This window comes from Anser cygnoides, chromosome 1 (assembly GCF_040182565.1).
Source record: "Anser cygnoides isolate HZ-2024a breed goose chromosome 1, Taihu_goose_T2T_genome, whole genome shotgun sequence".
Taxonomy (NCBI): domain Eukaryota; kingdom Metazoa; phylum Chordata; class Aves; order Anseriformes; family Anatidae; genus Anser; species Anser cygnoides.
The window spans coordinates 61,257,489-61,284,328 of NC_089873.1; the positions used below are offsets into that span (position 1 = coordinate 61,257,489).

The 26,840-nt window shown below is 40.1% G+C and overlaps 1 protein-coding gene across 8 annotated transcripts in view; it reads left to right on the top strand.

The window, feature by feature from the left end:
• The window catches only part of KIAA1549 (KIAA1549 ortholog), a 143,295-nt gene that overhangs the window by 108,237 nt on the left and 8,218 nt on the right, over positions 1-26,840 (top strand). For 5 of the 8 annotated variants that reach the window (XM_066997810.1, XM_066997827.1, XM_066997808.1 and 2 more), the window contains 8 exons: positions 5,691-5,893; positions 8,845-8,966; positions 15,813-16,018; positions 17,661-17,884; positions 18,727-18,871; positions 20,513-20,842; positions 21,736-21,788; positions 26,453-26,598. In XM_066997810.1, coding sequence (XP_066853911.1) covers positions 5,691-5,893; positions 8,845-8,966; positions 15,813-16,018; positions 17,661-17,884; positions 18,727-18,871; positions 20,513-20,842; positions 21,736-21,788; positions 26,453-26,598 — 1,429 coding nt within the window. Of the gene's footprint in view, positions 1-5,690; positions 5,894-8,844; positions 8,967-15,812; positions 16,019-17,660; positions 17,885-18,726; positions 18,876-20,512; positions 20,843-21,735; positions 21,789-26,452; positions 26,599-26,840 lie in introns of those variants that run through there. The other 3 variants (XM_066997824.1, XM_066997825.1, XM_066997829.1) reach the window with 2 other exon arrangements.

Genomic DNA, 26,840 nt, shown 5'->3' on the forward strand with positions numbered 1-26,840 from the left:
ATACTTTCCAGACAGTACATGGCCATGATGCAAATTGATTTTATGTTGAAGGGGAGCAATATAAGCAAAAGATGGAGCATATATACATATGTGCATAACGGATGGGAATGATATGAAAAGAATGAGCTGAATAGGAAGATGAGACTGAATAAGAAAGGTGAATAGACCTCAGTATTTCTAAATTCTTATTTATTGGTAAATTGATAGGTATTTTAAGTATCTGAAGGAATAGTTACTGCAGACAATATGGATGAATGATCGCTGTTGGAGGAAGTAGTAGTCCGTATCTTGGATAGAGTAGTAGAAGCAGAGTAAAAAAAAATAAGTTAAAATTAAAAAGACTCTAGGAAGCAATGCAAATAATTGTAATTACTGATGCACCATGAGAGTAATGCAATTAGTGCACACACTGAATTCACACTACCCTATGGTATAGTGCCCTGGGAATACAGAGAAGCATTTGGTGCTGTGAATCTCAGAAGGAAGTTTGCGATGTTTAATAGCTTTAAACAACACTAGATCAGACTGCTTTTTTACATCTTCAACCCCTATTAGTGTTAAGAACACTGATTCTCACTGCCTGGCTGCATTTAAATAGTAGATTTGAAAACATTTTTTTCTCTAGTTTCTTTATCCCATCATTTTTGTAACGTTCCATGTGCTTGCATTTTAGTAAGGTCATAAGTCATTGGACTTCTTTACAGGCATTCCAGTCCTGTTCATATATTATATGCCAACACTCAAATTCTATCTTTGAAATCATGCTTAGTGTCTTTGTTTCCTTAGAAATGTATTTTAACAGCCTCTACTCAGTGCTTCTGTCTCTACAAGGAACAAAGTAATCTTGTAGGAGAAAATGAATAGAAAATTGTCTTGGTGTATTATTCTTCATTTTATGTCCAAATTCAAATGCTGCTGCTACTCCAAACAAACAAACAAACATTAAAAACAAAACAAACAAAACAAAACAAACAAACAAAAAAAAAACACATGGCTTTAATTAGAGGAACTACAAGAAGAAAAGTGAGTAAAGTGTATTTCTTCTCTACTGCTTTCTGCTGAAATTATTCACTGACCTGTATGTGTAGTCTTTGCTTTCTTGATAAAAACAGATTGTTGACATTTGTGGTGTGTATCTGCATCTAGGAAAGCAATATCTTGGCAGCAATATCTTTCTGTATTTTGAACAGTACTGAAACTATTAGCAGTTTTCAAGCAGTAAGCCTTGACCAAGGTGCACAGACTTCGTAGGCTTCTGTAGAAACTATTTGATTGTTCTGTGAACTGAGCTCCAAATTTTTCTTTCATTTGGTATTTAGCAACACAATTAAAACACTGTCTTGACTTGCAAATTTAAAATCATCTTCCCCTTGGATTTCAGCAGGCACTGCATTTTTATTGTTGTACAATGCCTTAATAATGCATTAGCTCAGACATGTTCGTTTTAGTGGTAACCTTCAGAGTTGTTTATTTTTTCCCTTTCACAAATGTATAAAAATACATCAAATGAAATCCTTCTGTAACAACTTAAATTTAAAGCAAGAGATCTCTGCTAGTACTGGTTTTGTGCAGTCTTAAGCACTTGAGTAAGTAAAGGCACTTGAGACTGATAAAAAGACGTTCAGTTTCAGCACCTGTGCAGATAGCAGTGCTGGCATGCGTGCAACTTCTTGAAAAAAGATTGTATTCCTTCTGTGGTGGCGATTAATTTATGAGTAGTAGGTGACTGATCCACAAGTGGTGTTCTGACTACCTGTGCTAAGATGAGCAGAGGTCGTCCAGGATGTTACACTCTACAACTGGATATAAAGGAAAGGAAGAAAAACATGGTAGGTGGCATGCCATTGTTAAGAAAATGTCGGAAACATTTTCAGCCTGGAACAGCACTGTTCATTCATTCCACTGAGTCCCAGCGATTCGACTGTCCAGTCTTGTAGAAAGCAGAGTTGTCACACTTGTCACTGAAAATATAGTTTTTGGTTAGTATCAGTTCTCAGTTAGTCATAATGTTGCCATGGTCTAATGTAGACCATGAAGTGTAGATTTTTTTAAGATGAAGTGGGTTCCTATTGGCATCGTTTCTGCATTAGTAATCATGTTGATATTTCTACTTCTCAAGTGATAGTTGTTATTTTAAAAAAACAAAACCAAAAAAACCCACTCTGTATCTACTTATGAAACGAGGACCATCATTTATATTATCAGGTATCATGTATCATATCTTATATACATGTTTTTTCACACTGTGTTTTTGTAATTCAAGTTTTTCATACATATGCACATACACGTGCATACAGTCTTTCATACTGTTCATATATTGGTTGGAGCTGGTAGTGCCAACTTCAGGTTTTTTTAGTAGGGAGTATCTAGAAATATTTAGCTGTACAGGGCTTTACAAGACTTTGAATCATTCAGGCATAAGATTTTCATTCCAGTTTCAGTTTCATAATGATTTTTTTAAGAAGATAAGAGCTTGTTCTTTCAAAGAACAAGGTTAATAGAAAAAAAATGGACAAAACACTATTAAAAACAGTTCTGGAGAAGCTTTAGCATATGTTCTCAGCCTTTGAGGGTGCATGGTAAGAAAGGAATTAAGACCAGGGGATTGTTTCGTGTGAAGGAGATGTTTTTACTGATTCAACTTGTAGAGAATTGCCCATTTTTGACTAAGCATTTGGGAAAACGTTTGCATGTGATTGAGAGAGACTTGTTAGTAGTTTACCAAGTAAATTCTCATAAGATTCCACCTGCTCTGTGCATATAAGCTCTGGAGCCGTACCTTAAAAACTAGAGTGTTTTTTCTCTGCTGCTGTATGTGGAGGTTGTTTGGAGGAGGAGTGAGGTTCAGTGAGGCTCATGCTGCTGGACAGTGTAAATTGGAACTGGCAGCTGGCAGGCAGAGGGAGAGAGGGGCAAGAAGGTGGGATGGAGGGACTGATTCTGCCTGGCAAGGAAGGATGAGATCAGATGAGGATGAGGAGTTAACCTGGCTTCAGCCTTAGGAAGATAGAGCCACAGGTTCTGCGGTGTCTGGGGAGAGCTTTTCTTGAGGCTTTGGGTAGAAGAGGTGACACCTGACTCTTGCCAGTCCTCTGCCAGCAAGTATCCATGCAATCCACTGGCAAAATCTCAGCTACCCTAGCTGCAGATGTAACAGAAGAATACATCCTTTCTCTTCTTGCATCCGTCCTTCATTCACTACATGTTTACCAACTTTTGCATAAAATGAGATGGGTGTCCTGGTTCTACAAATAATGTTCTTACCTTCTGGCCAGCTTTGACCAGTAGCAGAAAGCCCAGCCTATGACAACGATTCGGCAGGGTGGGAGAGAGCAAGAGGGATCCTGTGGAATAAATGAATTTATATTTAACACAATGAATTTATATTTAACACAAGTCTCTACTGCAGTGCCTATGCATGAGAGGATTCAGGTGTTGATTGTTCAGACGATCTTACCTGTCTTGAAGCGTGAGTGCTTGCCTTTGCAATACTAACAGCATTTTAATACAACTTCTATGTGGTCTGTCTGCAGATAAGTATGTGTGCATACATATGCTGTGATATATGTACACACACCCATAAACATATCCGTTTCCGTAACTGTGCTTAGACAAAAGTTTTTTAGACTGCAACAAGGAATTGGACAATTCAGTCAAAGTTAAAAGGTTAAAAATGTCTGTTTTTACACATTGGTTTACTCCCCAAGGGTTTAAAAACCAGTACATTAGAGTTAAGTCTAAGGTATGTTGAAATGCATGCTTGAGAGGCAGCAATCTTAATAAAGCCATACTAATACTTCCAATATAACTGGAATGTTTGTCCTTTTAGTCATCCCTGCCCACCTGACCCATCATGCCGTTACAAAAGGAGGGGTAACTTTGCAGGTCAGTCTGAGGGTGCTTAAGAAAGGGGTTTTTGTGCAAGAATTGTGCCCAGCATGTGGTGAAATCTCATCGTCTGTAGATCTAAGGGGGCTTGGAGCAGGGGACAGGAATGTAGCGAAACACATGAAGTGGTAGTTGGTGATCAGTAGCAGGATTGTATAGGCACAAGCGTGCAGTGTGAAAGGATTAGAAGAAGGAAAACTGTTGAAGTGGTTCAAAGGGAGGATGTCATACACAGGAATGTCTTCTAACGTCATAAAGACATCAGAGGTGGAGGTGGGGTAACTGAGGGGAAGACCCAAGTAATCAAAGTGCTTCAAGCCAGCACAATAATTCTGACAGTGGAAAAGTTCTACCTCAGAATTATTTTAAAAATAAGACATGGAGTTATGAGATCTCAGAAAAAAAAGGAAAAATTGAGTTTTTTGATGACTTCTGGTATGAACTCCAAAACCTCAACCCTTCAGATATTCGATTTAACACGAGGGCTTTTATTGCCATCTACTGGTCTAAACAGGCAGTTTGCTCTTCTACCACAACCGTTCTGAGAACCATTTGGAAAATGTTTTGCTTACTGAAAAAATATTTTGGAGAGATTGTTTCAGTATATTCCTTAGGCAAGCTTATCTTTGGCATGGTATCAGACAAGTCAGTAGTTAGCTGTGTTGGCACGCCAAGCTTTATGAAAGGGGGTTCGTTTAAACATCTGGAACCTGACGCACCCATAAACACACTCCAACACATGCTTCACTTTGGAAGAAATCAGCTCTAGGAACACAGAGGGTTTTGTGCATATGCTGTGCAGTGCGTGTGTATGCTTGCATTTTGAAAACTGGAGTTGTCAAGATTTCTTCCCAGTTTTAACTTCCAAACTACTTAAGAAGTGAGTGGGACTCAAAGAAAAGCTTTGTCTTAATTCGTTTCTCAGAATTTCTGATTACTTCAAAGCCCCCAAAATTTGTAGGAGAGCTCAAAACTTGTAGGCTTGATTCAGTTAAGTCTGAATCAAGTCATCAACAATGTGAAAGTAACTATTTTAAAAATAGTTACGAAAGTGGAGGGTCTGATTCTGTGTCTTCTCAAGCAAGACACTCACAGAAACCATGGCCACCTAGTAAGATCTCTAGGATGAATGTTTAAATTCTCTGAACTGGAAAGCCTTTTGTATATTTTTCTGTCTACTCAGTATGAAGTTCCTAAGAGCTGGATTTGGAATACTTTTCTGGAGGCATCCATGCTGGCTGAAAACTCATTGCCAGGCTGCCCTATAACTCAGATCTATATGTTTCTCTCCCCTCAGATGAACTAGCTGTCTGTGTGAATACTTCCAGACCTCTTGCAGGTTTGGGGTGTTCAAAACGAGGAATGTCAGCAACAATATATTATTCAAATTATTTAAACTACTTTTGATCATTGTGACTGAAACAGATAGAAAGGTGACCTGTCAATGGTAACCATTTCAGTTGGTATGTGGGTGTCTACAGCCTTCCACCCTCAATTACACAAGAAACTTCCCACACAATGATTAAATCTGAAGAAATAGCTGGAAAAAGGAGATGCAGAAGCAACATTTTTTCACGAAATGTACTGATTTAGGGTTTTAAGCTATCATCTACTGAAGTAAGATGACAGAATTATGAGGTTTTTTTTATTTTTCTTTTCCCTACAGCTCTCTTATGTTCACTTCTGAGCCTACTATATCCTAACCTTCCTACTAATAGCAGTTGTTTACAGATCTTAACCAAAGCTTTTGTATTCATTGTCATTCATTGTTGTTTTTTTTTTGTGTCTTTATTCTCTCACAGCTACAAGCCCCAAGTGTGAAAGGCTTTGATTTTGCTAAGCAGCATCTGGGCCAGCACAATAAAGATGATGTCCTGATTATCCATGAGCCAGCTCCTTTACCAGGACCTATTAAGGACACTACCCCATCTGAAAATGGAGATGTGCCCAGCCCCAAGTCCAAGACTTCCTCAAAACCTTCAAAGACTGTCCGACACAGAGGGAGGTCAGTTCACAGAGAAAAAACAAACTGTGGAAGATGACTGCTGTTTACTATATTTTTAGGGCAAATGTAGTCAACAGAGCTCTGTTCCAGAGCTCCAGGACCTGCATTTTCTACTCATCTATCTTTATCCCAGCTTATGTTTATCATGAGGTTGTGAGAATTTGATGTCTATATTTCTCTTAATGGCAACATGCTCAGTTGAGAGGGGTGCTTAGGTCACAACTGGGTTGGTTAGAGTCAATTTATTAGTAGTGTACTGGAAACACAAAGTACGTGCTTTCTGATATGTTCTCTTTGTAGTCATCCCTAGCTAGAAAGGATTGCATTTTTAGGATAGGAGCTATAACAGATTAGCTGTAAAGAAGGATATGTGCATTGAAAAAAAAAAAAGGCTAAGTGAGAAGGCAATAGGTAGGAAAGAAGTGGAGCCCTGAGAAGAGGTGCGCTATGGTGACTCACAAAAAGCTCCACAATGAAGAGCTCATCTCTGCTCCACTTTCCAGTAATTCTTCTTCCTCACCCTCCATTTCATATTTTTGCATTCCTTTGTCTACAGCTCTGCACCCCCTGCGCTTTTACTTACATATGCTGTTCCACTGTGGGAGTAAAACAAAGGCAGTGCTGAATGAGTTTAGAGAGAAACTAATGGTAGTTCTTCCTGAGCTGCAGGTCTGTGACACAGTTTGCTCCTCACCTCAACCTGTGCTTCCTCTAAAGCTCCAGTTGCCCTAAGGTCCTGGCTTCATATTCCCCGAATAACTTTCATACAGCTCAGTTTCCACCTTCCAAGGTGCTGAATGGGTCTTCCTAACTCCATATAGGCTTTGCAAGCAGTGGACTACCAGTGGCACAGTGGAAGGAGGGCAACATTGGAAAATAATGGAAAAAAAGTTTAGCTAACTTGTTTTGGTGTAGCTTAAATAAATTAAAATAAATCAGAAAGACAACTGTTTCTGTGTTTCGTTGTAAAATCTCAAAAGTGGCTTAAGACAGAGATGATAATCAGGGGGATGGGAAAGTGTCTATGTTCACATGCATATAGTATAAGAAACAAATTTAAACTTGAGGTTGTTACTGTATTTCATCTAGAATAATTAAGAAAATGACGTAGGGAAAATTTTCAGAAGCCAACATTTTAATGCTTCCCCTGAAGACAATAATAAATTGATGATCAAATTTGGAACAAAGGTATTTTTTTAAAGTCTCTAAATTCAAACACTTTAAACTGATTTCAAAAAAGAATTTTCCACCCTTCCCTTATTCACCCTTAAGAGCAAACCTCTCTTTAGGCTTAACTATGGAGGTGTTGTCATCATCTCCATTACATACTGACATAACCATCTCAGCTTTAGTTTTAAAACACTTATTTCATGAGGGAGAATTTGAAATGTGAAAGATAGTGTGCTGTATTGTTTTTAGCTGTTTTCTGTTTTGTAAGAAAATACAGAACTCACTTCATCACAGTGCAATTCAGGATTGTACACCGCATGCCAGTAAATACAGTGGTGATGTGAGTACACACTCCATATCAGTAAAAGGCAGTGAACAAGAAAAACAGTCAGGATCAGAAAGCACAGCATCTCTAGTCCCCAGCTGAGAGTTGGACCTGGTTTTTGGCTTGAAAAGATACAACTGCGTACTCTGCAGAACTTAAAAATGGCTGTCATGGGTTTGACACTATTGTATGTTCCTATGATACATTTATTGATAATTTAGAGAGACTGAAGAAAGCATGAAGGAAAACCAGGCACAATGAGGTGAAACAAAGTCAGTAGCGTATCTGGAAACAGAACCCTTACACTGTTTGCTGAACCATGACAAAGATGATGGAGGAGAAAGCTCTACCCATCTATTCCACCTTAGAAAAGAGTAAAAGATGCAGTGGTGCAGATCTGTAAGCTCATTGAGAACCATTTCTCCTTTTATCCTTGCTAATATTTTTATTGGGATGTGACTTAATAATATTGCAGTACTGCAGAAAAAAAATGAAATACAGCGTTTCGTTATCAGTAGAAAAATGGGGAGATGAATTCAGAACATTGCCTGCTGAAAGCAGAAGATTTAACTTTCTATTAACTTGTCTGGCTGGCTGTAGTTATCTTAGTTTGTCTGCTCTACGCTGGTTGACGTCTAGCTGAGAGCTTCAGTTACTAGTGCTGATAAACATCTAGCTCAAGAAAATCTTGCGCTTAAAAAGGTTAATACACAGACTAGTGCACAATTTAAGTAAATCAGTGAAGGAATAGACTATGAACGTTCACAAGATAAAATGATCGCTAGAGAAACTATCACAAATGCTAATCCCACGTGAAAGACAGGCTTTGGTGCTAGCTGGGCAGTAGCATATGCCCTATATTTTTGCTATTTTTACGCTATTTGAATAATTTCTTTAGGGGAAAGTCACATTTTTTTGGTATGTTTCTGAGATTGTATAATTTGTAGGTAAAAAATGTTTTTAAGGCTCTAATGACTGCATGGGATAAATATATATAAAAGTGGTGTTTGTTTAACCTGCCTTTGTTAAAGTAGGCAGGAAAATATGCACATGGACTTGTAGCATTAGCAAGAGAACACCAAGTTAGCAAGTGTGAATATTAAAATAATTACCTATGTAGTTTTCTTCTTGCTAATATAATTCCTTTCTGTCTGAAAAGTAAACTTGCTACTTGCTCATGCAGTGTTTTCTTGAAGTTAATTTTAAAGGAAAGTTTAGTTAATAATCTTGTCATGTGTGAGTCCTGTTGCAGTTGGTTTTCACACGCAACAACAGTAGCATCATAGCAATGAATGTCTAAATATGATAATTTATTATAAATTTACTTATAAACAGTGGAAAATATTAGCAGTCTTCACAGGATATATTAACACAGGATTCTCTGCATGTGAGAACTGTATCCCATTACAAACTTATGTTACATGTTGTTTTGTTTGTTTTTTAATGTTTGTGGCAGAGTTTCACCATCAGATGCTGACTCCACAGCAAGTGAACAATCCAGCGGGAGAGAGACAGGAGAGGAAACTGCAAGACCATCAACTGCAAATGAGGGTAAACCACGCAGAGGAGCGAAGAAGGGTGAGTTACTTTTTTTAACTCATGTACACTAGCAGTGCGTTACTCAGGTAGGCTGAAGAGTTACTCTAGTGATGTAACTTCTCTGGACTCACATTCCACAATTAATTTTTCTGTTTTGTGACCTTTACTGACAATGTAACTGTCTGCAAGATTGTTACTAACATAGCCACTACAATTACACCTAAATGGAAAGATGTTTGCCAGGGTTATGTGGGAGAGTAGAGGAAAGAAGGTTCACTGCTGTTAAGCCCTTAAGTACAAAAGCTTGCTGGAATGAAAGGTATGTGTAGATCTTCAGTTTCAACAGAAGAAACTACACCAAAAGATCCCTTTGTCAAGATGCCTTCATGATTATGCTTTAGAAAGAGGAAAATCCACAGCTAATACATCAACAACAGCAAATTTTTTTTTTTGTAAAGAACCATCTTCTTACCATGTAAAATGTCACTGTTTTCCTTGGAGGATCCATGAGATATATTCTGAGATATATTCAGTTCTCCATTTAAAAGTTGGTGAAACACTGCAAGATGACTTTCATTTTATTAATGAAAATATCTTTTAAAATTATTTTCCTGTTTAAAAGTCTGTGGTTAACTGTGCCTACACAGAGTGTTGTTTTTGAGAGCTTTTTCGATTTTGATGACTTGATCCTTGCTTGAGCTTTTAGTTACCAGATCTTTGGCTTAAATTACAATGGCTTTCCTAGAGAAAATTCCAATACTGACAAAAGAAACTGGTGAACAAGATCTTTAATGTCCTTTCCAACCCAAACCATTCTATGATATCCCCATCTGTTCTTAATACATGTGGCCTTGTTAGCAGCAGAAACTAAGAAGAAAATACGTATTAGGAGCAGTCTCTTTTGGTATACTGAATGTGTTTCCACATATTCTATGAAATACCAACTGAAATATAAAGATGATTACTGGGGAATGCAATGCCAGAGAAATTCAGATCGTAGTAGATGTTCTTCAACTTGTTCTCATGTTGAAGAAATGAGATTTAGAGGAATATGTAAGACAGTCACTTTATATAAAATGCTAGGCCTTAGCTGCTTAAATGGCAAGTTAGATAGTATCTGATTCTTAGATTTTGATAATGTGCACTAGTCCTGGAAGAGCAATGGTGATGGACCAGGCTTTGCTCTATGATTGCGGTGTGCAAGACAAAGTGAAAGATGTGCTAATGTGACTAGAAAGTTAAACTTGCTAACAGATGTGTACATTCAGCAAGCAATGTACATTATGCAATTTATGAAAAGATAACGTACTGTTGGTATGTATATTTTCAGTGCCTTAGGTTTGCGCTACAGACCAGAAATCATGCATAAATAAATACATAGAAAAATAATTATGTTATGACAGAGGTTATCTCAGGCCAGCTGATTGTTTTATGACGTGCTTCAGCCCATCTGACTTCAGTTCTTTTGCCCTGATTTAGTGCTGTCCTCTTTCATCTAACCTGGGGACTTCATTTTTGTTTCTCTGTTTTTCATCTGCGTTAAAGACTTACATAAGGTTTAGCACGTCCTTTTGCTGTGGAAATGTCATATACTACTGTGTCCAAATTATCTAACAAAGACAGCAAGAATGTTGTGTGGAAAATATCCTTTTTACCTATGATGCCTTTACTTGATCAAATATACTATTTCTTCATCATCTGGTGCCTCTTGTTCGGTAATCACAGTATTTTTGGTATTCAGAAATGGTGATCATGGTACCAATGATTTGATAATCATGCTATTTGTCGTGTTCAGAATTGGCCCCTCCGTAGAGGCCTACGTGTCATTTAAATGACAGATTCAGCTCCCTTTTTGTGCAGCAGAGGCTTGGCAATTGGGTCCAAGTTCATGCATTTAATTCAAAAGTAAACACAACTATCTTACTGCTGTGTTTTTTTCCAGTTGCCATTCCAGCTGAATTATTTGTAATAATTACTGTGTTATCTCTTCTTTTTCCTTTATGTTGTCAGGAGCAAACAGAGTGGGTAAGTAACTAGAGCTGGTAGTTGAGTGTGAGTATGAATAGAGGTGTTGGGGTAGCTGTAATTATATCTTAAGCATGGAAGGATTTCTTGCCCGAGTCTAAAAAACCAAAATTGCTTGTGAGCTATTGATATATAAAGAATTCTCAAAAACACAAATTATAGCAATACAATATAGGCACATTTTTCTAATTTCCTTCAAATTCTTTCAAATTATTGAGGAAAATACCCTCACTGTGAAGGGAGGCAGCTGTTGGTCCTGAAACTTAGCTTGGTATAAACAAGCTACAGATATTGTTAGAGTTAGCCTCTTTACTGAAACAAACATGGGCTACTTGCAAAGAAGCTCAAGCATTTTCCTGTGAAATAGCGTTTCATTGGTCAGGACTGAGATGTAGTAAAGATGGGGCAGGAGAAAGCTGGCACTGTCTTTGATAGTGCATGCCATATCCAGTGATAAATTAAGGACTGTGGTCTCTAACAGCAATTTCCATCTTACAGTATTAGGTGGGGATGGGTGTAAAGCTGGCTACGATACTTTGCATTGTTGGGTTTGTACTACAGACTAATGAGAGACATAATTTTCTGGGATGCAAATAAACTGTGTGAAGATCCAAAAGCGTGTAATGTAGCGTGATTCAAATACCAGTGGATCAGTGAGAGTCTGATAAGACTGACTTCTTGTGATTTTGGATTAAGCTTTATGCACCTTGGTTCTGTCTCCTGCCTTCCTCAGTCTCCCACTGAATTGTTTTTCACTTGAAGACATAGCTTCCTACAGAGCAATTCATTTCCCTGACATTTCAGTTTAATTAGCAGTTTCAATCCAGGAAACATTGATCCTTACATGTGACCTATATGAACTCGTTGTTTAAACCTGTTTTGCCCATTATTTGGGATTCAGTTCCTCTTCATTATTTGTCAACTTCAAACGTCTAGTCCAAGATGGAAGTTTCAGATGGTGCAATCTACTAGCTGTATAAGGAGGATTTTCTAACTGTGAACAATAGCTTAGTATAAATAATTTGAAATGAGAAATCATTCACTCTTTTAAAACTTTTAAAGGATCTAATTCGTGTATTGAGTTTGAAGCAGTCTCTCCTTTCATTGTGTGTTTGCAGCACTGTGCGGTTCCCAGTTTTCCAACATACTTTACTGTAATTCCATCTTGGTTTGTCTTTATAGGCACATGGAGTATACACAGATTGTATAAAGGCCAGGTGCAGCAGAGACATTTTTGTGTGCATCTCTTCTGCAAAAGAGAGTAGTGTTTAATGTTACTGTAGAGCCTTACCAAAATTTGATAGTGGAACTTTTGGACAGTTCTACAAAATAAAAGCAGTTTCAGCAAAGAGGCGTCTGCCAAGCGCTTGTTTATTTGTGCAAAATGGTAGATTATGAATGAAATGATAAAGGTTCAGAGTGGGTGCTTAGGGTAATTTAATATACTGGACCCTGCCACCCAAATTGTACGAAAATAAACATAACATTTTATGTTGGAGGTCAGTAGGTTTTGAGAACTACTGTTAGACTGTAAATGTTGGAAAAATGATAAATATGTGGGGAAAATGGGAAAGGAGGATGCAGAACTTCAGATTTCCATTGCACTCCACGATTACTCTGGGGGACTTGCACTAACTGCTTAATATATGTTGTGCCTCTGTGGGAGGCAATGTTTGCATGCTTCTAAGAAATGCATGAAGATGGGGCCCATTAGTGATTGTGGAGATGACAAATGGTAAAGATCATATAAATAGCCACAAAAGAGGGGTAGATATATTTCATTCAGGTTCTGTGCCTTGCAGAAAGTTTAGGGGACACATCTTGAGTGGAACTCTAACTTCTCTTTAAGGACACATGTATAGGAAAGTCACACTTATAAGTGATGCGTTCAGTTTATAAACACGTATATTTGACAATGCATTGATCAAGTCTGAGAAATCTGAAAAACAAGAATTTTGATTAGGGTGTGGGCAGATTGTTTTCCAGCTGAAAGTAATGTAGCGTGAATATAATAGTGTACCATTCCTTCTGTCTCCTGATCCCTCTTTGTGCTAGGAGAGGGAAGTAAAGGAGCACAAAGTGCACGTGGGAATTAGGGCTGAAGATGCACCTTGCTTCTGTTCTTTTCCATAAAGAACAGAATGAAATTACCTAAAAACCAGTGTTAAAAATAAACCCAGGGCACAGGATGGGAGGTGCAGGGCAGTCCCTGTGGCTGAGGAGCAGCCTTTCTCTCTGGAAAGCCAAATGGCCCGGGAGAGACAGCCCCAGAAAAGGGGCCCTCAGACCCCCAACCCTCCTTCTTGTCCATGTGAGGGCATCTTCCAGGCCGCTGCCAACACAGCTGCCTTTGGCCACACATGGGCCACTCCATCACAGAGACTTGCTGAGATCACAGTGGCCACCACTGCCCCACCTTTGCTGCGGGCCCTATAAAACAGGACCCCTGCAGCTGGCCCACCATTCGCTGAGCATCTGGGCCCTCTGACTGCCAGCTTGTGCAGCAGGAAGAAGACTAGAAGCAGCAAGGCAAGCAGCAGGCCTCCTTGGTGTGCGAGGACTGCGATGCAGTCCGGTGAAGCTCCAAGAAGGAATGCACCTGACCATAAGGAGATGTGTCGTGGGCAGAGGGATAGCGCCGGCGGCACAAGAGACACCAGTGCCCAAGGGACCTCTGGCACCCAGCCCACAGACAGATACAGGCAGTATCATTGGCACCGCAACGATGCAGGGAACAGGCTGACCCCTCAAACACCCAGTGACAGGGGGCCTGGGCCTTGCCATAGGAGCAACGGTGATGTGGGGCAAAGACGGGAGCATCAGGCAGAGAGCCGCGGGGAGCAGAGGCGTGCCCATAGCCCAGAGCACAGTGCGGGACCCAGTAATGGCCGTAAACCAGATGGCACTGTCGGACCCATGCATGAAAATCAAGCTGACAGTGGCATGGGACCGAGGCGTGGGACTGGACGACCCCCTGGTTCGGCACCCTGGCCTGAGAACATTCCTGATGGGAGGCATCCCGTTTGGGCAGTCCCGGGCAAGGACTGGGTTAGCCTTCTGCCCAGCACCATGGAGCCCATGGAGCTGGATCCACCAGATGTGGAGGAACGGATGGAAGTGGATCCACCTCTGCCAGAACAGAGCTGGGACTACCATGGCATGTCTTTGTGCTCTGCCATCCGAGAGCACCAACAGCATCGCAGGAATGCCCGATGAGCCCCATACTCGTTGCTCAGGCTCCATCGCAAGCATCAGCTTGGAGCCACAAAACACCACGGACATCCTGCAGGCTTACCTGCAAGATGTCCCCGCAATAAACAGCTCTTGCCGATTCTCAGGGGTTGTGTGAGTGCTTCTTTTTGGGGGGGAATGGGCTAAAGTTGCGCCAGGGGAGGTTTAGGTTGGATGTTAGGAAAAACTTCTTTACCAAAAGGGTTGTTAGGGATTGGAATGGGCTGCCCAGGGAAGTGGTTGAGTCACCATCCCTGGAGGTCTTTAAAAGATGTTTAGATGTACAGTTTACTGATATGGTTTGGTGGAGGACTCGTTAGTGTTAGGTCAGAGATTGAACTAGGTGATCTAGGAGGTCTCTTCCAACTTAGGTGACTCTGATTCTGTGAGCAAATAACCTGCTGTGGTCTTCTGCAGAAGATGATAGCATTCAGTCCTCTTCTGAACCCTATACTTCATTAGCAGCAAGTGTTGCCAATGCATCATAGCAGCGGCTGTTTTCTTTTCCTTCTATTCTGTTGGAGTTGAGTTAGGTTGATCATCAATTGAAAGTACATTTGTATTCTTTGTTCTGATTTGGATCTAAGAACCACAGCCTGTTACCAGAAGTCCATGCAAGGATGTGGGACCATGTCCCTCTACTCCACTGTGTTCATCCAGAGGAAGAATCACAGACTGTAACCTCCGATTATATTTTGTGGAGGAAAACAGTTTAGTAATTTGAGAATTTGCAGTGTTACCATACAGACAAGGTAAATTGTTACTTTTCAAGTCTTCAGTAGTTTTTGCAAGCCCAATCCATGTAATGGTTCACATTGTACGTGTAGCTCCAGAAAAAAAATACATAAATATGTTTTGTGTGCTTAACTGCAAACCACTGGGGTGATCCTACAGATTTCAAGTCTTTGAGGGAGGCAACCCATTCCTGCTGAAGTGATTAACCGTTTGCTGGACCAGGGCTGTAACTTTCAACATGTATTGGTCTCCATAATGTCATCTGGCGTTCATAGTTGAGTCCATATGACCCCTTCAAAAAATTACAACATGGCAATTTTTGTTCAGCTTACACGTTAGTATGTACAATGTTTATCCTGTCACAAAGAAGAACACAGTGCTTTAAAAGCTTTAATCAGTAAAATATCTGTAAAATTCTTTGTGCTTTGTGTCATGTTTTAAGTCTTTTTTGTTTAGTTGATATATTGGTCCTATCATTTAATAACTGCATTTGTCATGTGATATCTCTTACTGCTCTTTTAAACTCCATAGAGGAATTTGCATCTCCATAAGTACTGATAAGAGGAACCATTAGCAGTATGTACTTGAACAGCCTTTTATGGACCAAAGTGGATTGAGACTTTGAGGATTTGCAAATGCCAAGAGCTTGATTTACAGAAATAAAGAATGACAGCTCACCTTCTGGAAGTGTAGTGGGAAAATGTTTATACATTACAAACTACTGGACCAACTTGTTGTATGCTAAATGTGAATCAGCTGGAAGACCTAAAGGACTAATTAAACACAGATGTGAAATATCTCAAAGTCTCATAGCACAGAATCTGTAGAGCTTGACATTTGACTGAGATAACCCTAGCAGCACCAGTTTACTCTGTATTTGTTCTGGTAATTCAGGACCTCCTCAGACAAGCAGTGGAAACGAGCAGCACTCCTCAGCCTCGATCTTTGAACATGTGGATAGGATGTCACGTTCCTCAGATGCAAGCAGACGGGTCCCAAGCAAGATCCAGCTGATTGCTATGCAGCCGATGGCAGCACCTCCAATTCAGAATTCTGTGCTTTCTGATCGAGTAGCAGAGACCAACAAAATTAATAAAGAGGTATCTGTTAAGTGCTTTGAATGTCTGTGGAAGAATACGTGCCTAGCAATGTGGGAAGTGAAAAGGGTCCAGTTTCTTTCTTGTTGTCAGGACTTCCTCATTATTTCCCAGGGAGTGGAATTTTAGCAAGTTATAGGAATAATCTTGTTTCCATACATAGAGATAACCTTGTCTGTTTTAAGCATTGCCTAAAACAGAATTTAAACACTAAGAAAGGAGACAAATTGGCAGCATACCTTGTGTTGTCATTCTTTTCCTAGCCAGCAGGACAAGATTTGTGAGAGTAGTGTAAGAGTTGGAACGCCTAGCCCACCTTGGGTTTCATTCCGCACCACTCTTTTGGCTTTTCAGCAACTCAGGTTGTGGGTTACACAAACAAGTTATTTCAGGACATTCTAGGGTGTGAATATGCAGCACATTAATTGTTTCCAACTTAAGATGTGTTTATTAGCCAGTGAACATGCAGAAACTTCCTGCCTTTTCTGAGGCTCAGGTTACTGTAAACAGAATAAGAACATGCCTGGGACATTAGTAATGTGCTGTAAAACCACGTCATATACTGCCTGACATTACTCTGTATGTGTGGGTCCTGTTTTTTATATGGGGTGTAAGATGGCATCTTCCCATAATTCAAAGTAGAAGACTGATGAAAGCTGTAACTTAGTTGTGTTAAAGTACTGTGTTCTCAGGACCTTACAGAAGAGAGGTAAATGTATATATGTAGTATGCATAGGCAAAGAGTGTCCACAAAATAGAAGTTTGATTATAGTGGCAGAAGACTAATTCTAACAAAATGTAAAGAGTAAGTCTGGCTTGTGTCCCTGTTATGTCTTCTGGGGATTTTCATTGGAGAAGCCACAAAAATTAATTTGTTTTTTAATTTACTGCTGCTGCTGTGTTCCCAAATAAGTCCAGCACAGAGCAGTTGTGGCCTGATCTGCTGCCCAGGTCTTTTCCTTTAATGATAATGATTTCAGTGAGTGTTGGGCCAGGATGTACAAGTGTGGTGTTATGGTGGCTTTCCTCAGATGATGAGATGTACTCCAGGGAATTTGAAAAAAGGTGGGAGAGGAATAAAAGCTTATCCTGAAAGTCACCATAGAGCTGCGAACACCACATCCAGCTAGGCACCTGGGCTCTAGTGTTGCTGCTACATTTCTCTATAGCTAGCGGCAACTTCTCATGCTCAACAGAGAGGTCAGCTAGTTCTTTAAATTCTTGCTCCTTACATGATGAATATCATTAAAGGGAATGGGTGGCAGACTTGAACAGTATTGATCAAGTATCTCTGATAAGCAAATGTAGCTTGTATTGATTAATCTTATTTTCTTAGAGTGGTGTCACTTCTAGCAAACGGCACAACCTTTTTGTGTTTCTCTTGCCATTTATTAAGAAATTGCCTCCTGTCTCTAACGTGCTGTGCCAGCGATCACATTATGTATAATAGTATATTTACCTGGGGAGATAACTAATAGAAAGTGTATTTACAATTTGTGTGGTTTATTTTAATTTGTCAGAGATTTTGAGGGTGACAGGGTCAGACAGTGAGGTGAGGAGAGGTTTACAGAAGAGCAGCAAAAAGCTCTGCTTGCAAAAACTATACAGAAAAAATGCAGTTGATTTATTTTCCTCCTCCTTTTAGATACAGACAGCCCTAAGGCATAAATCTGAGATTGAGCATCACCGCAATAAGATTCGTCTTCGTGCCAAGCGCAAAGGGCACTATGAATTTCCAGTGGTGGATGATGTGGTGGTGGTTGACTCCAAAGAACAACACAGAATATATCGCAAGGCACAGATGCAGATTGACAAGATCTTGGACCCTGGAGGCAGTGTGCCTACTGTCTTCATAGAACCCAGGAAGAGGTAGGGATTTCAAAGACAGGAAAGTACAATTTTCTTTTAGGTTCAGAGTTCAAAGTACCTGTACTTCTGAACTTTCAGAGCTTAAAATCATTTTGATCTTCAGCTGAATTTGAGTTGGCTAGGTGAAAAGATTGGAGTGGTTCTAAACATTTTGTTTCAGTATGTCAGTATGTCTTGTTTTCAGATTTATTTTACAAGAGATTACTTTTTACATATTCCTTTTAGAAAATGAGGTATATTTGTTAGCCTCACAGACCTACCTTCCTGGGCTCTGATTTCCAGAGGAGGTCTTCTCTGGGATCTGTTTAAGGCTTATGGATAGTGGAACTTTGTTTCCAGAGTGCTGGTACCCTGTGACTGCTTCTACTCTGAAGGAAAGTAGGTTTTTCCCACCTCTGTGTGTTCTTCAGCTGGTTTGCTATAGTAGAGTTAACCATAACATGCCAATCATAGGACCCTGGTGGTAATAGTCTGTTCTGCTACTGCAAGTACATCAGACATCGGTCTGGGAGGTGTGGGGAGGCAGTAAGGGAGGCTTAGAAGATGGATGTGGAAAGGAGGTGACACTGGAGAGAGTTTGAGTGAGGAGGTGGGACAGTTTGGAGGGCAGATACTATGGCAGTGATAGTGGTATTAGGAGAAGCCTGAGGAAAGAGATTTGGGACTAGCTAATGGGACTGGGATGAAAAGCTGCAAAAAGGAAGAGAGACATGAAATGTGAATGGGCAGAGAAGTTCAATCTTGAGTAGGATGAGAATAAAGTACAAAAATAAATGTGATTACCTTTGTCTTGTTTTTGTTGTTTTTTCTCTCTTTGCCTTTTTGTTTTTCTTCATATTAAGCTCTCGTGCAAAACGTTCTCCCAAGCAGCGCCGGCGACATCAGATAAACGGTAGTCCCATTGATGCGGAAAAGGACAGGTTAATCACAACTGATAGTGATGGGACATACAAACGACCTCCAGGAGTCAATAACTCTGCATATATTGTATGTATGTCTCTTGAATGACAGGAGAGTTCTGATCATTGTAATGACATTTCTGATTTGGGAAGGTTTTTAGCCTTCTGTCTGTGGTCTGTGTGGCTAATTTCAGATGTGTGTAATTAATACGTAAATCAAAGTGGAACAAGGACTTCATTGGCAATCTATCAATATGAGGTAGTGAAATTCTGCCAAGTATTCCTTGATATTGAAGAAGCCAAGAACTAAAACCTTGTTTTCATTAATGCCGCTATTATGAACATGAAAGTGTGTTTGGCATGTTCCACAATAAGTTGAATATAGCTTCACTCTAGTACAATTTGCTAGATGTTATGTATTCATGTGTTACAGAAAAATTTATCCTTAGCTCTCACAAAGTGAAAGACTTGGTTCTTTTCATGAGAAATTTTATTGCATTTAAAATATGTGAATTAATTATTAATGAAAGAGTAACGTCTTTGTACTGCAGTAACTTAAAACAATTCTAGTACAATGTCATGCAAATTAATTTTGTTTCCTGTTTTAAAAAGGCAGACACTGGAGAATGCTTCTTTTCAGTCATATCCATGTCATAGACTGTATTTAGGCATCTTTAACCACTTCTAAGCAGATTTCATTAAGGCTAATGCCAATATTAAAAACCCCTGGACAGTGTTCATCTTGAAAGATAGTTTAATTTTAAGAATTTCACCATTAGCTGCATATGCAGTCAAGTGGCTACAGTGTTGATTTCTGTGGTTTCCCTCTGTATTCAAACAAGAGTGTGATGATTTTAATGCCATGCTGCAGCAGAATGAATTATCATCTGAAGCTATTTAATTAAGACTTGTCACACAGTAAGCTCAGCCCCTTTGGCATCTGTAGCGAAACAGTACTCAGAATACTAAGCTCCTGATGAGGCAGAGGCTTTTGCATCTTTATGACTGATTTTGCAGTCGGCATGCAGTGGCAAGAGTGAGCTTTGATAATAAGTCTGCTGCTGCAAAGCTCATTTAATTTCCTGTTACTGATAAACAAGAAGCCCGTGCGGTAAGATCCCACGTAGTAATTGCAGTGCATGCCTCAACTATTGCTGCTATGAAGCACTTAGGTGAATCCTGTTCAGGTGATGCACCCAAGTTCAAGTTGCATGCAGCTAACCACTGCTTAACAGCTCCCTTTGTGTGTTTTTCTAGAGGGCGATAATTGTTTAATATCACTGCAGATGTGGTCAGTTGTAAGCTAAAGACTGAGTTAATTTCTTGGAACTGCAAAAACTGCAGAGGATTCAGAGATATAGACAGAGCTGATTGGCTTTTTTTCTGGGTGGAGTAAATTCTCACTGTGTGACTTTACAAACGTGCTTGCAAACTGCATGATTTCTGTTATACCTAAGTAACTACTGAGCAGAGAATTTCTGCCTTACCTGAGATCAGGGTATTTCAGATCGCATGAATGAAGCATTTGAACAGCTGGTGTCGTGTCTGTACGTGCAGAAGTGGGGAGAGTCAGGGACAGATTTTGTCCAGTGCTGGCACTTGTGCATTTTATCTCGTTCTGGGTCTGGCAAAGGGAGTGTTGGTCAGACTTAAGGCCTGCGGGGGCTTGGAAGCTGGCTGATCAGATCTCCTGTCTGCCTGCCCTTCACCTTCTTTCTGTTTTCTCCAGTCTGATCCAGATTTGCCTCCTGATCCTCATACATCATCGTCAGCAGATCTGGGGAAGTTCCCCGGCTTGCCTTCCCACCCAGTCTCCCAGTACGTCCCACCGCAGCCATCCATAGAAGAGGCTCGGCAGACCATGCACTCATTGCTGGATGACGCCTTTGCCCTGGTGGCTCCCAGCAGCCAAGCGGCCAATTCCACAGCCGTCACACCACCTGGGGTCTCTGCAGGACAGCCGGTAAACAACACTCCTGCTCGAGCAGGGAGGGGAACCACTTGCACCCAATGGGGATCACCTTATGGTCCAACTCGGGCAGTAAACATCCCATTTAATGTGAGTGATGCAATGTGAAAGGCTTTTCTGGGCAGGCAGTTAGCACCAGTTGAGCCGTGATCACTGTTGTTTTGCCCTTTCTGTCAGGGCTTACCACAGACGTGGAATAGTTTCTGGAACTGGGAGAGTTTTGAAATGGCCATCACAATATGGTGATCTTTTGTATTCTTTTTCCCTTTTCCCATCCCAACCACAAGAGAAAATAGGAGTTCTTCTCTAGGATAGTTTTTCTGTTCTTCTCAGTTATGATCTTAAACAGATCAACTTTGTTATGTCCAAGAATAATTTTTTTTTAATACATGTGCTAGTATGTATTTTGACAATGAAAAAGATTGTATTGTTCTTAGATCGTGTTTTCCAGCAAGACATCCAAACACTTTCAGAATGTGAGGGATAGGGAACCAGTATTTCTATGTGTAGTACGTTGCATTTTATGGAGCGCTGAGACATGCACAGGTAATATTTCATGTCATCTTGAGTTCCACAACAATTGAGTTTCAAAACCCCACCGGACTCTTGAGTTTGAGCCCTGTGGTATCTCTGTTGCAGTCTGATGCTGGTTAGAGATTTAAAAAGTTTGCAAATGCAAAGCTTAGCTTGCTGAAAGTTTTAAGCTAAATAGACATTGGAGCACTGCTTGATCTGCAAATGAGAAAAGTATTTTTGAGAGGTCTTTAAGGTACGTAAAGACAGAAGAGACTGCTGTCCTACTGTAACAGTGCTTCCCAGGCCTTCTTATGCCACAGGGTTTGTAAAACCAAGCTGTTAAGGTTGCAGTCCAATCACATATAAAGGCCTAGTGATCTCTGCAATTCATCACTTAAAAGGCTTACAGTGGACTTCCCAGGGTACACATTTTGGTTTTAATTCATTTGTTTTGATTCTTCTAACAGAGATATGTGGAATTTGGAATGACTCCGCCAGCAGCACCAGGTCTCCTACCAAGGTAGCTTTTCACTCATGGAATTATCATTTATTATTTTCTTTTCAATTCCTACAGAGTTCTTACTAACACTGTTATATTATTATGCAAAGTACCATATAAATGAGAAGTAACAGGAGTCCAGATTCAGCCTGTGTAATTTATTTATGTGGCATGAATGACACATGCATGCTGTGTGGAATCCAACCCTTCATTAAAAAGAAATGTGTTTCCTAGCCCCTTGGCTGTAAAGGTGTCCTTCCAAATACTGAGTAAACCATTGAGTTTCAGCTTTTAGAGATCCTGAAACAGTTACTCCAATGTGTGTACATCTCCCAGTACTCTCACTTTCAACTTGTTTCTGTAGCCTCAGGGCAGCACTCACTTGCAAAAGCTTGCAGATGACTAACAGATTTGTTCTATTTTTAACCAAGTTAACAAATTTCAGAGCATGGTGACCCTCACAGCAAAAGCATGCCTTGTAGGCCTATTGCTGTAAAATAAGGGGGGAAGAACAGATTTTCCATCTTCTCCTGGCCTTAGTGTGGGAGAATTGCATAAAGAGAAGAAACAGTTGTCCAAGCCACTGTTAATTCCACGTTTGGTGCCTATGTGCTAACTACATATGAAGTTAGACTCTTGAGTCATGGTTACCTACTGGGGTTACACTTGCCTCAGACTCTTAAAGCTGCTGCAGCCGAGGTGGTAAAAAGGTGCCCTCATACTGCTCTCTCATTACCTTCTTACAGCTCATCGTGTGAGATGAAACACCACTGGTATTTGTGTCATTCATAAGATTTCAGCTAAAGTCTTTACTGCCTTGAAAACTTGGCATACTTTAGCTTCAAAATGAATACAAAGAACTTTCCTTTATCCTTTGTTCTGCAACCCTGTTTTGAAAGGACCAACTAGAAAAGGTGGAATCTCTAAGCGCATTTTCTCACCTAGGTCTTGGCCAGAGCTGACAGTTTCAATGTGAGTGGAGCATATATGAAATTGCATAAAGTATGACATGCAGTCCATTTTTTTTTTAATCTAGGTAACCTTGAGGATTATGAATTTTGTGACTGCCAACACAAAGCATAACCAACTGTTTATTTTGGGGGATTTTCTCTTTGTTTGCCTGATACAGATTCAGGGAAAACATGATAATTTAGTTGTGGAAGTGCTGTAACCCATGTTAAAACACCTGAGCAAGTTGGTGTCTTTGCGACATATTTTTTGTTCAAATGTTTGTCAGCCCTTAGTGTAGGCACTCTGGACTTCTGTAAGTTACAAACTAATGACATCATTATTTAGGTAGTTCAAACACAGGCTCTGCCAGTGTCAGCAGATTAAGTTAACAATCTGCAAGCTCATTGACCTTAACAGGAAGAATTCCTTAAAATTTTCATTAAAATAAAAGATTTCCTAAAGCTTGGTCAGTAGAATCATAGAATGATAGAAAGGCCTGGGTTGAAAAGGACCTTAAAGATCATCTAGTTTTAACCCCCCGGCTCTGGGCAGGGTTGCCAACCACTAGAGCAGGCTGCCCAGAGTCGCATCAAGCCTGGCCTTGAATGCCTCCAGGGATGGGGCATCCACAACCTCTCTGGGCAACCTGTTCCAGTGCCTCACCACCGTCTGAGTGAAAAACCTTTCTCCTAATTTCTAACGTAAATCTCCCCTGTCTTAGTTTAAAACCATTCCCCCTTGTCGTATCACTATCAACACATGTAAACAGGCATTGCCCCTCCCGTTTATATGCTCCCTTCAAGTACTGGAAGGCCGCAATGAGGTCTCCTCGGAGTTTTCTCTCCTCCAGGCTAAACAAGCCCAGCTCCCTCAACCTTTCTGCATAGGAGAGGCGCTCCAGCCCTCTGATCATCTTAGTGGCCCTCCTCTGGACGCTTTCCAAGAGCTCCATGTCCTTCTTGTGCTGGTGGCCCCAGGCCTGCACGCAGTCTTCCAGGTGGGGTCTCACAAGAGCAGAGTAGAGGGGGACAATCACCGCCCTCTCCCTGCTGGCCACCCCTTTTTTAATGCAGCCCAGGACATAGTTGGCCTTCTGGGCTGCAAGCGCGCACTGCTGGCTCGTGTCCAGCTTCTTGTCCATCAGGACCCCTAAGTCTTCTCTGCAGGGCTGCTCTCAAGTTCTCCTTCGCCCAGTCTACAGGAAGACCTGGGATTGCCCCAAATATCTGGGAATGCCCCAACATAGAAAACATGTAAACATGAAAAACATGGAAAGAGTTCTTCTTATGGTTGTAGAATGGGGTTTATGCTCAAATTCAGAAAATGATGATAAGTAAATTGATAGAAACAGTGTACTAACTAGAGGAACTAAAAATGACCTGAGGTCAGTATGATTAAGAGGCATGTATCAATGTCATAGTCCATTGGCTTAAATACCCAGTGCATGGAATAGTAGTTGGATAACCTACTGTTCCCTTTTCTGTCCAAATGCAGTCAGTATCTTTAATGGGCTGGAACCAACTTGGGTAAAAAAATTTAAATGTGAAAGACCTAGGTCACATATCAGCTGTGTAAACATAAAGGCACAATGAACAGGTTTTTTTGTTTGGTTGTTTTTTTTACCAGAAAAATATCACATAATGCAACAGAGATGCCTAGCTATAGTGGCTTGATGGTGTAAAATTGATTTGGGGGGCAGTTTCTCCACAGTTGGTTTAATCTCCAGTTATTAATTTTTTTTTTTTAATATGCGAAGATAAATTGAAGGCTCAGTCTCAGTCTGGTAATAGGAAGTAGCACTAAAAAGCCTGTATTATACAGATTCAGAGATGTATCCCATTTTGTATTCTTCTGTTGATCTCTTCTTGACTTTAAAGAGTAGCTGTATCTATCTTTTAAAAAGATTGAGAAGAGAGGTAGTGGGTTATTAAACTTATACCTTTCAGCTACAAACCCGTCAGCAAGAAAGGATAGGATCCTGTCCTCTCAGAAAAACTGGCACAAAAATAATACATTTGCAGTAATGCTGAGAAGGTATTTTCTTTAAAGACATCATCAAAAATTGTAATAATTTATCAAGATTCCAACTCTGCATTATAGACATTAAGTGCCAGATGATCACATCCTTTGCTGGTTGCAGTGATTAAAATAACAGAAGTGACACTGTTAAACGTTACCTACCCATTCAGGCATTTATTTTAATGAGCTCACAAGTCTGGCTGAATATTGTTTCTTCTGGATCCACTGTGGGGACAGTTGGGAATGTATGCAAGGGAGGTGGGGAGATTCTGGCGGTTCCACAATGGGATTTCTGCACCTTGAACCCCTTATACGTCCTTTATTTAATACTACTTGCCAGGTAGTTAGAGCTTTATTTTACAATTACTTGTTTTAGTTTATTATGCTCTTATTTGGCTTTATTAGACTATTTATTTTTATCTCAGCCTTCTTTGTTATCTGGTCTTCATACGAAAGTGGTCAGCTTTCCAAATAAAGCACAAATCAAGAATAAGTTGAACTAGATGCAGTCATGGAATTTTCCTGTTTAAAAAACAAAAAAGGCAAAATGGAGGTGTTGAAGAATGGACTAGGTAGCAGTCCATAGCCTAGAGTAGTTTAGGTGCTACTGTGGTAAAAGGAATATAAAATTAGGCCCCTGTCCTCGCTTAGTGTAACCTCATGTGCTTGACTTAGTGTGTTTGTCTCACTTTGTTTCTTTTATAATCAGCCGTGAGAGACGGGCTTCTGCAGAAAATGATTTAGTGAACCTAACCTTTTGCTTTGAATATTTGTAATGCCTGTTGAGGAGCATGTTCCTTTCCTTAAATCACACCTGCAGTTTAAGAGAGATTAGCCTTGTAACTAAGCACCTGAAGTTTAGGTGCTCATGCCTCCCCCATAATGAAAGGAATGAATACTCCTTGAAAACTCAGCAGCTATCATTCTTTTAAAACATACCTTCTCCATGTCAAGGTTAAGGGTGTGCTAATAGGAAGCACAGGGAAAGCAGCATTTACATCTCCTTCTCTGTTCTTGTTCTGTGAAGGAATTGTAGGGTTTCTTTTCGAAGTCCCATTACCTGGGCACAATTAATGAAGATAGATTGATGACAGGTTCTGTTGTTAATTCCTCTCATTAAATATATAACAGCAATGACTATGAGCACCAGTCTGAATTGTAGAAAACATTAGTTTTAGTATATGTTGCATCTCTCTTCGTACGTGCTAATGACAGGTCTCTATAGTTTGAACCTTAGAAAGCAAGATTTTGGAAGTTTCCTCGAAAATCTTCAGAAAACTTGATGAAATAATAATTGTTCATGAAATACACATGTAATACAGTTTGTGTGGTTTGATTTAGACATAATTTTTATGCCCAGCAACTCGAGTAAGATTCAGATATGTTGCTACAGTAAGCGGCTTCATCACTACTGGCCTGGTTTTTCTGTGTTGGGTTGTTTGTGTTTTTTTTCCCTGAAGATACATTTTTCTCCAAGGGGAAAACAAGGTCAGCTTTTTCCTCTGCATTGAGGAGGCTGCAACATGTGAAAAACACTTGCATGAAATTTTTGGTAGAGTTTCTAGGTCATTTTCATTTGTGATGCAGGACATCAAGGAGGAAAAAAAAGTTACTTCAAAGTCATCACAAATAGGTGTTGTATGAGGTATACTTGCACAACTGTTTTTAATTAAGCTGTTTATTTTTTGTAATCTTGGGTCCTTTCTTTTCCCCAGGCAGAACTTTGGGCCAGGTTTTCTTCAACCTGCGGAGTTAATGCACCCAGACCAGCAGCCACCCGAGGCTCATTATTCCTCCAGAGGAATATACTCAGAGGAAATGCCATCAGTGGCACGACCACGACCAGTTGGAAGCACTGCAGGTACACTTAAGTTGAACATGCACTAAAATAGCAAATCCTTCTCCATATCTATTCTTACCCTGAGATCACCATTAAGACATAACTCTTCTTCAGGTACTATACTTGAAATGTGGCCCTTGTCTTCACTGCCAAAAAAAATAAAATAAAATAAAATAAAATAAGTGGTCACAAACAGAGGTTAACTTTACAGATATGTAGGACCTTGCAGAAAAAGGCAGTGCTTTGCCACTTTTTTTTAGTGT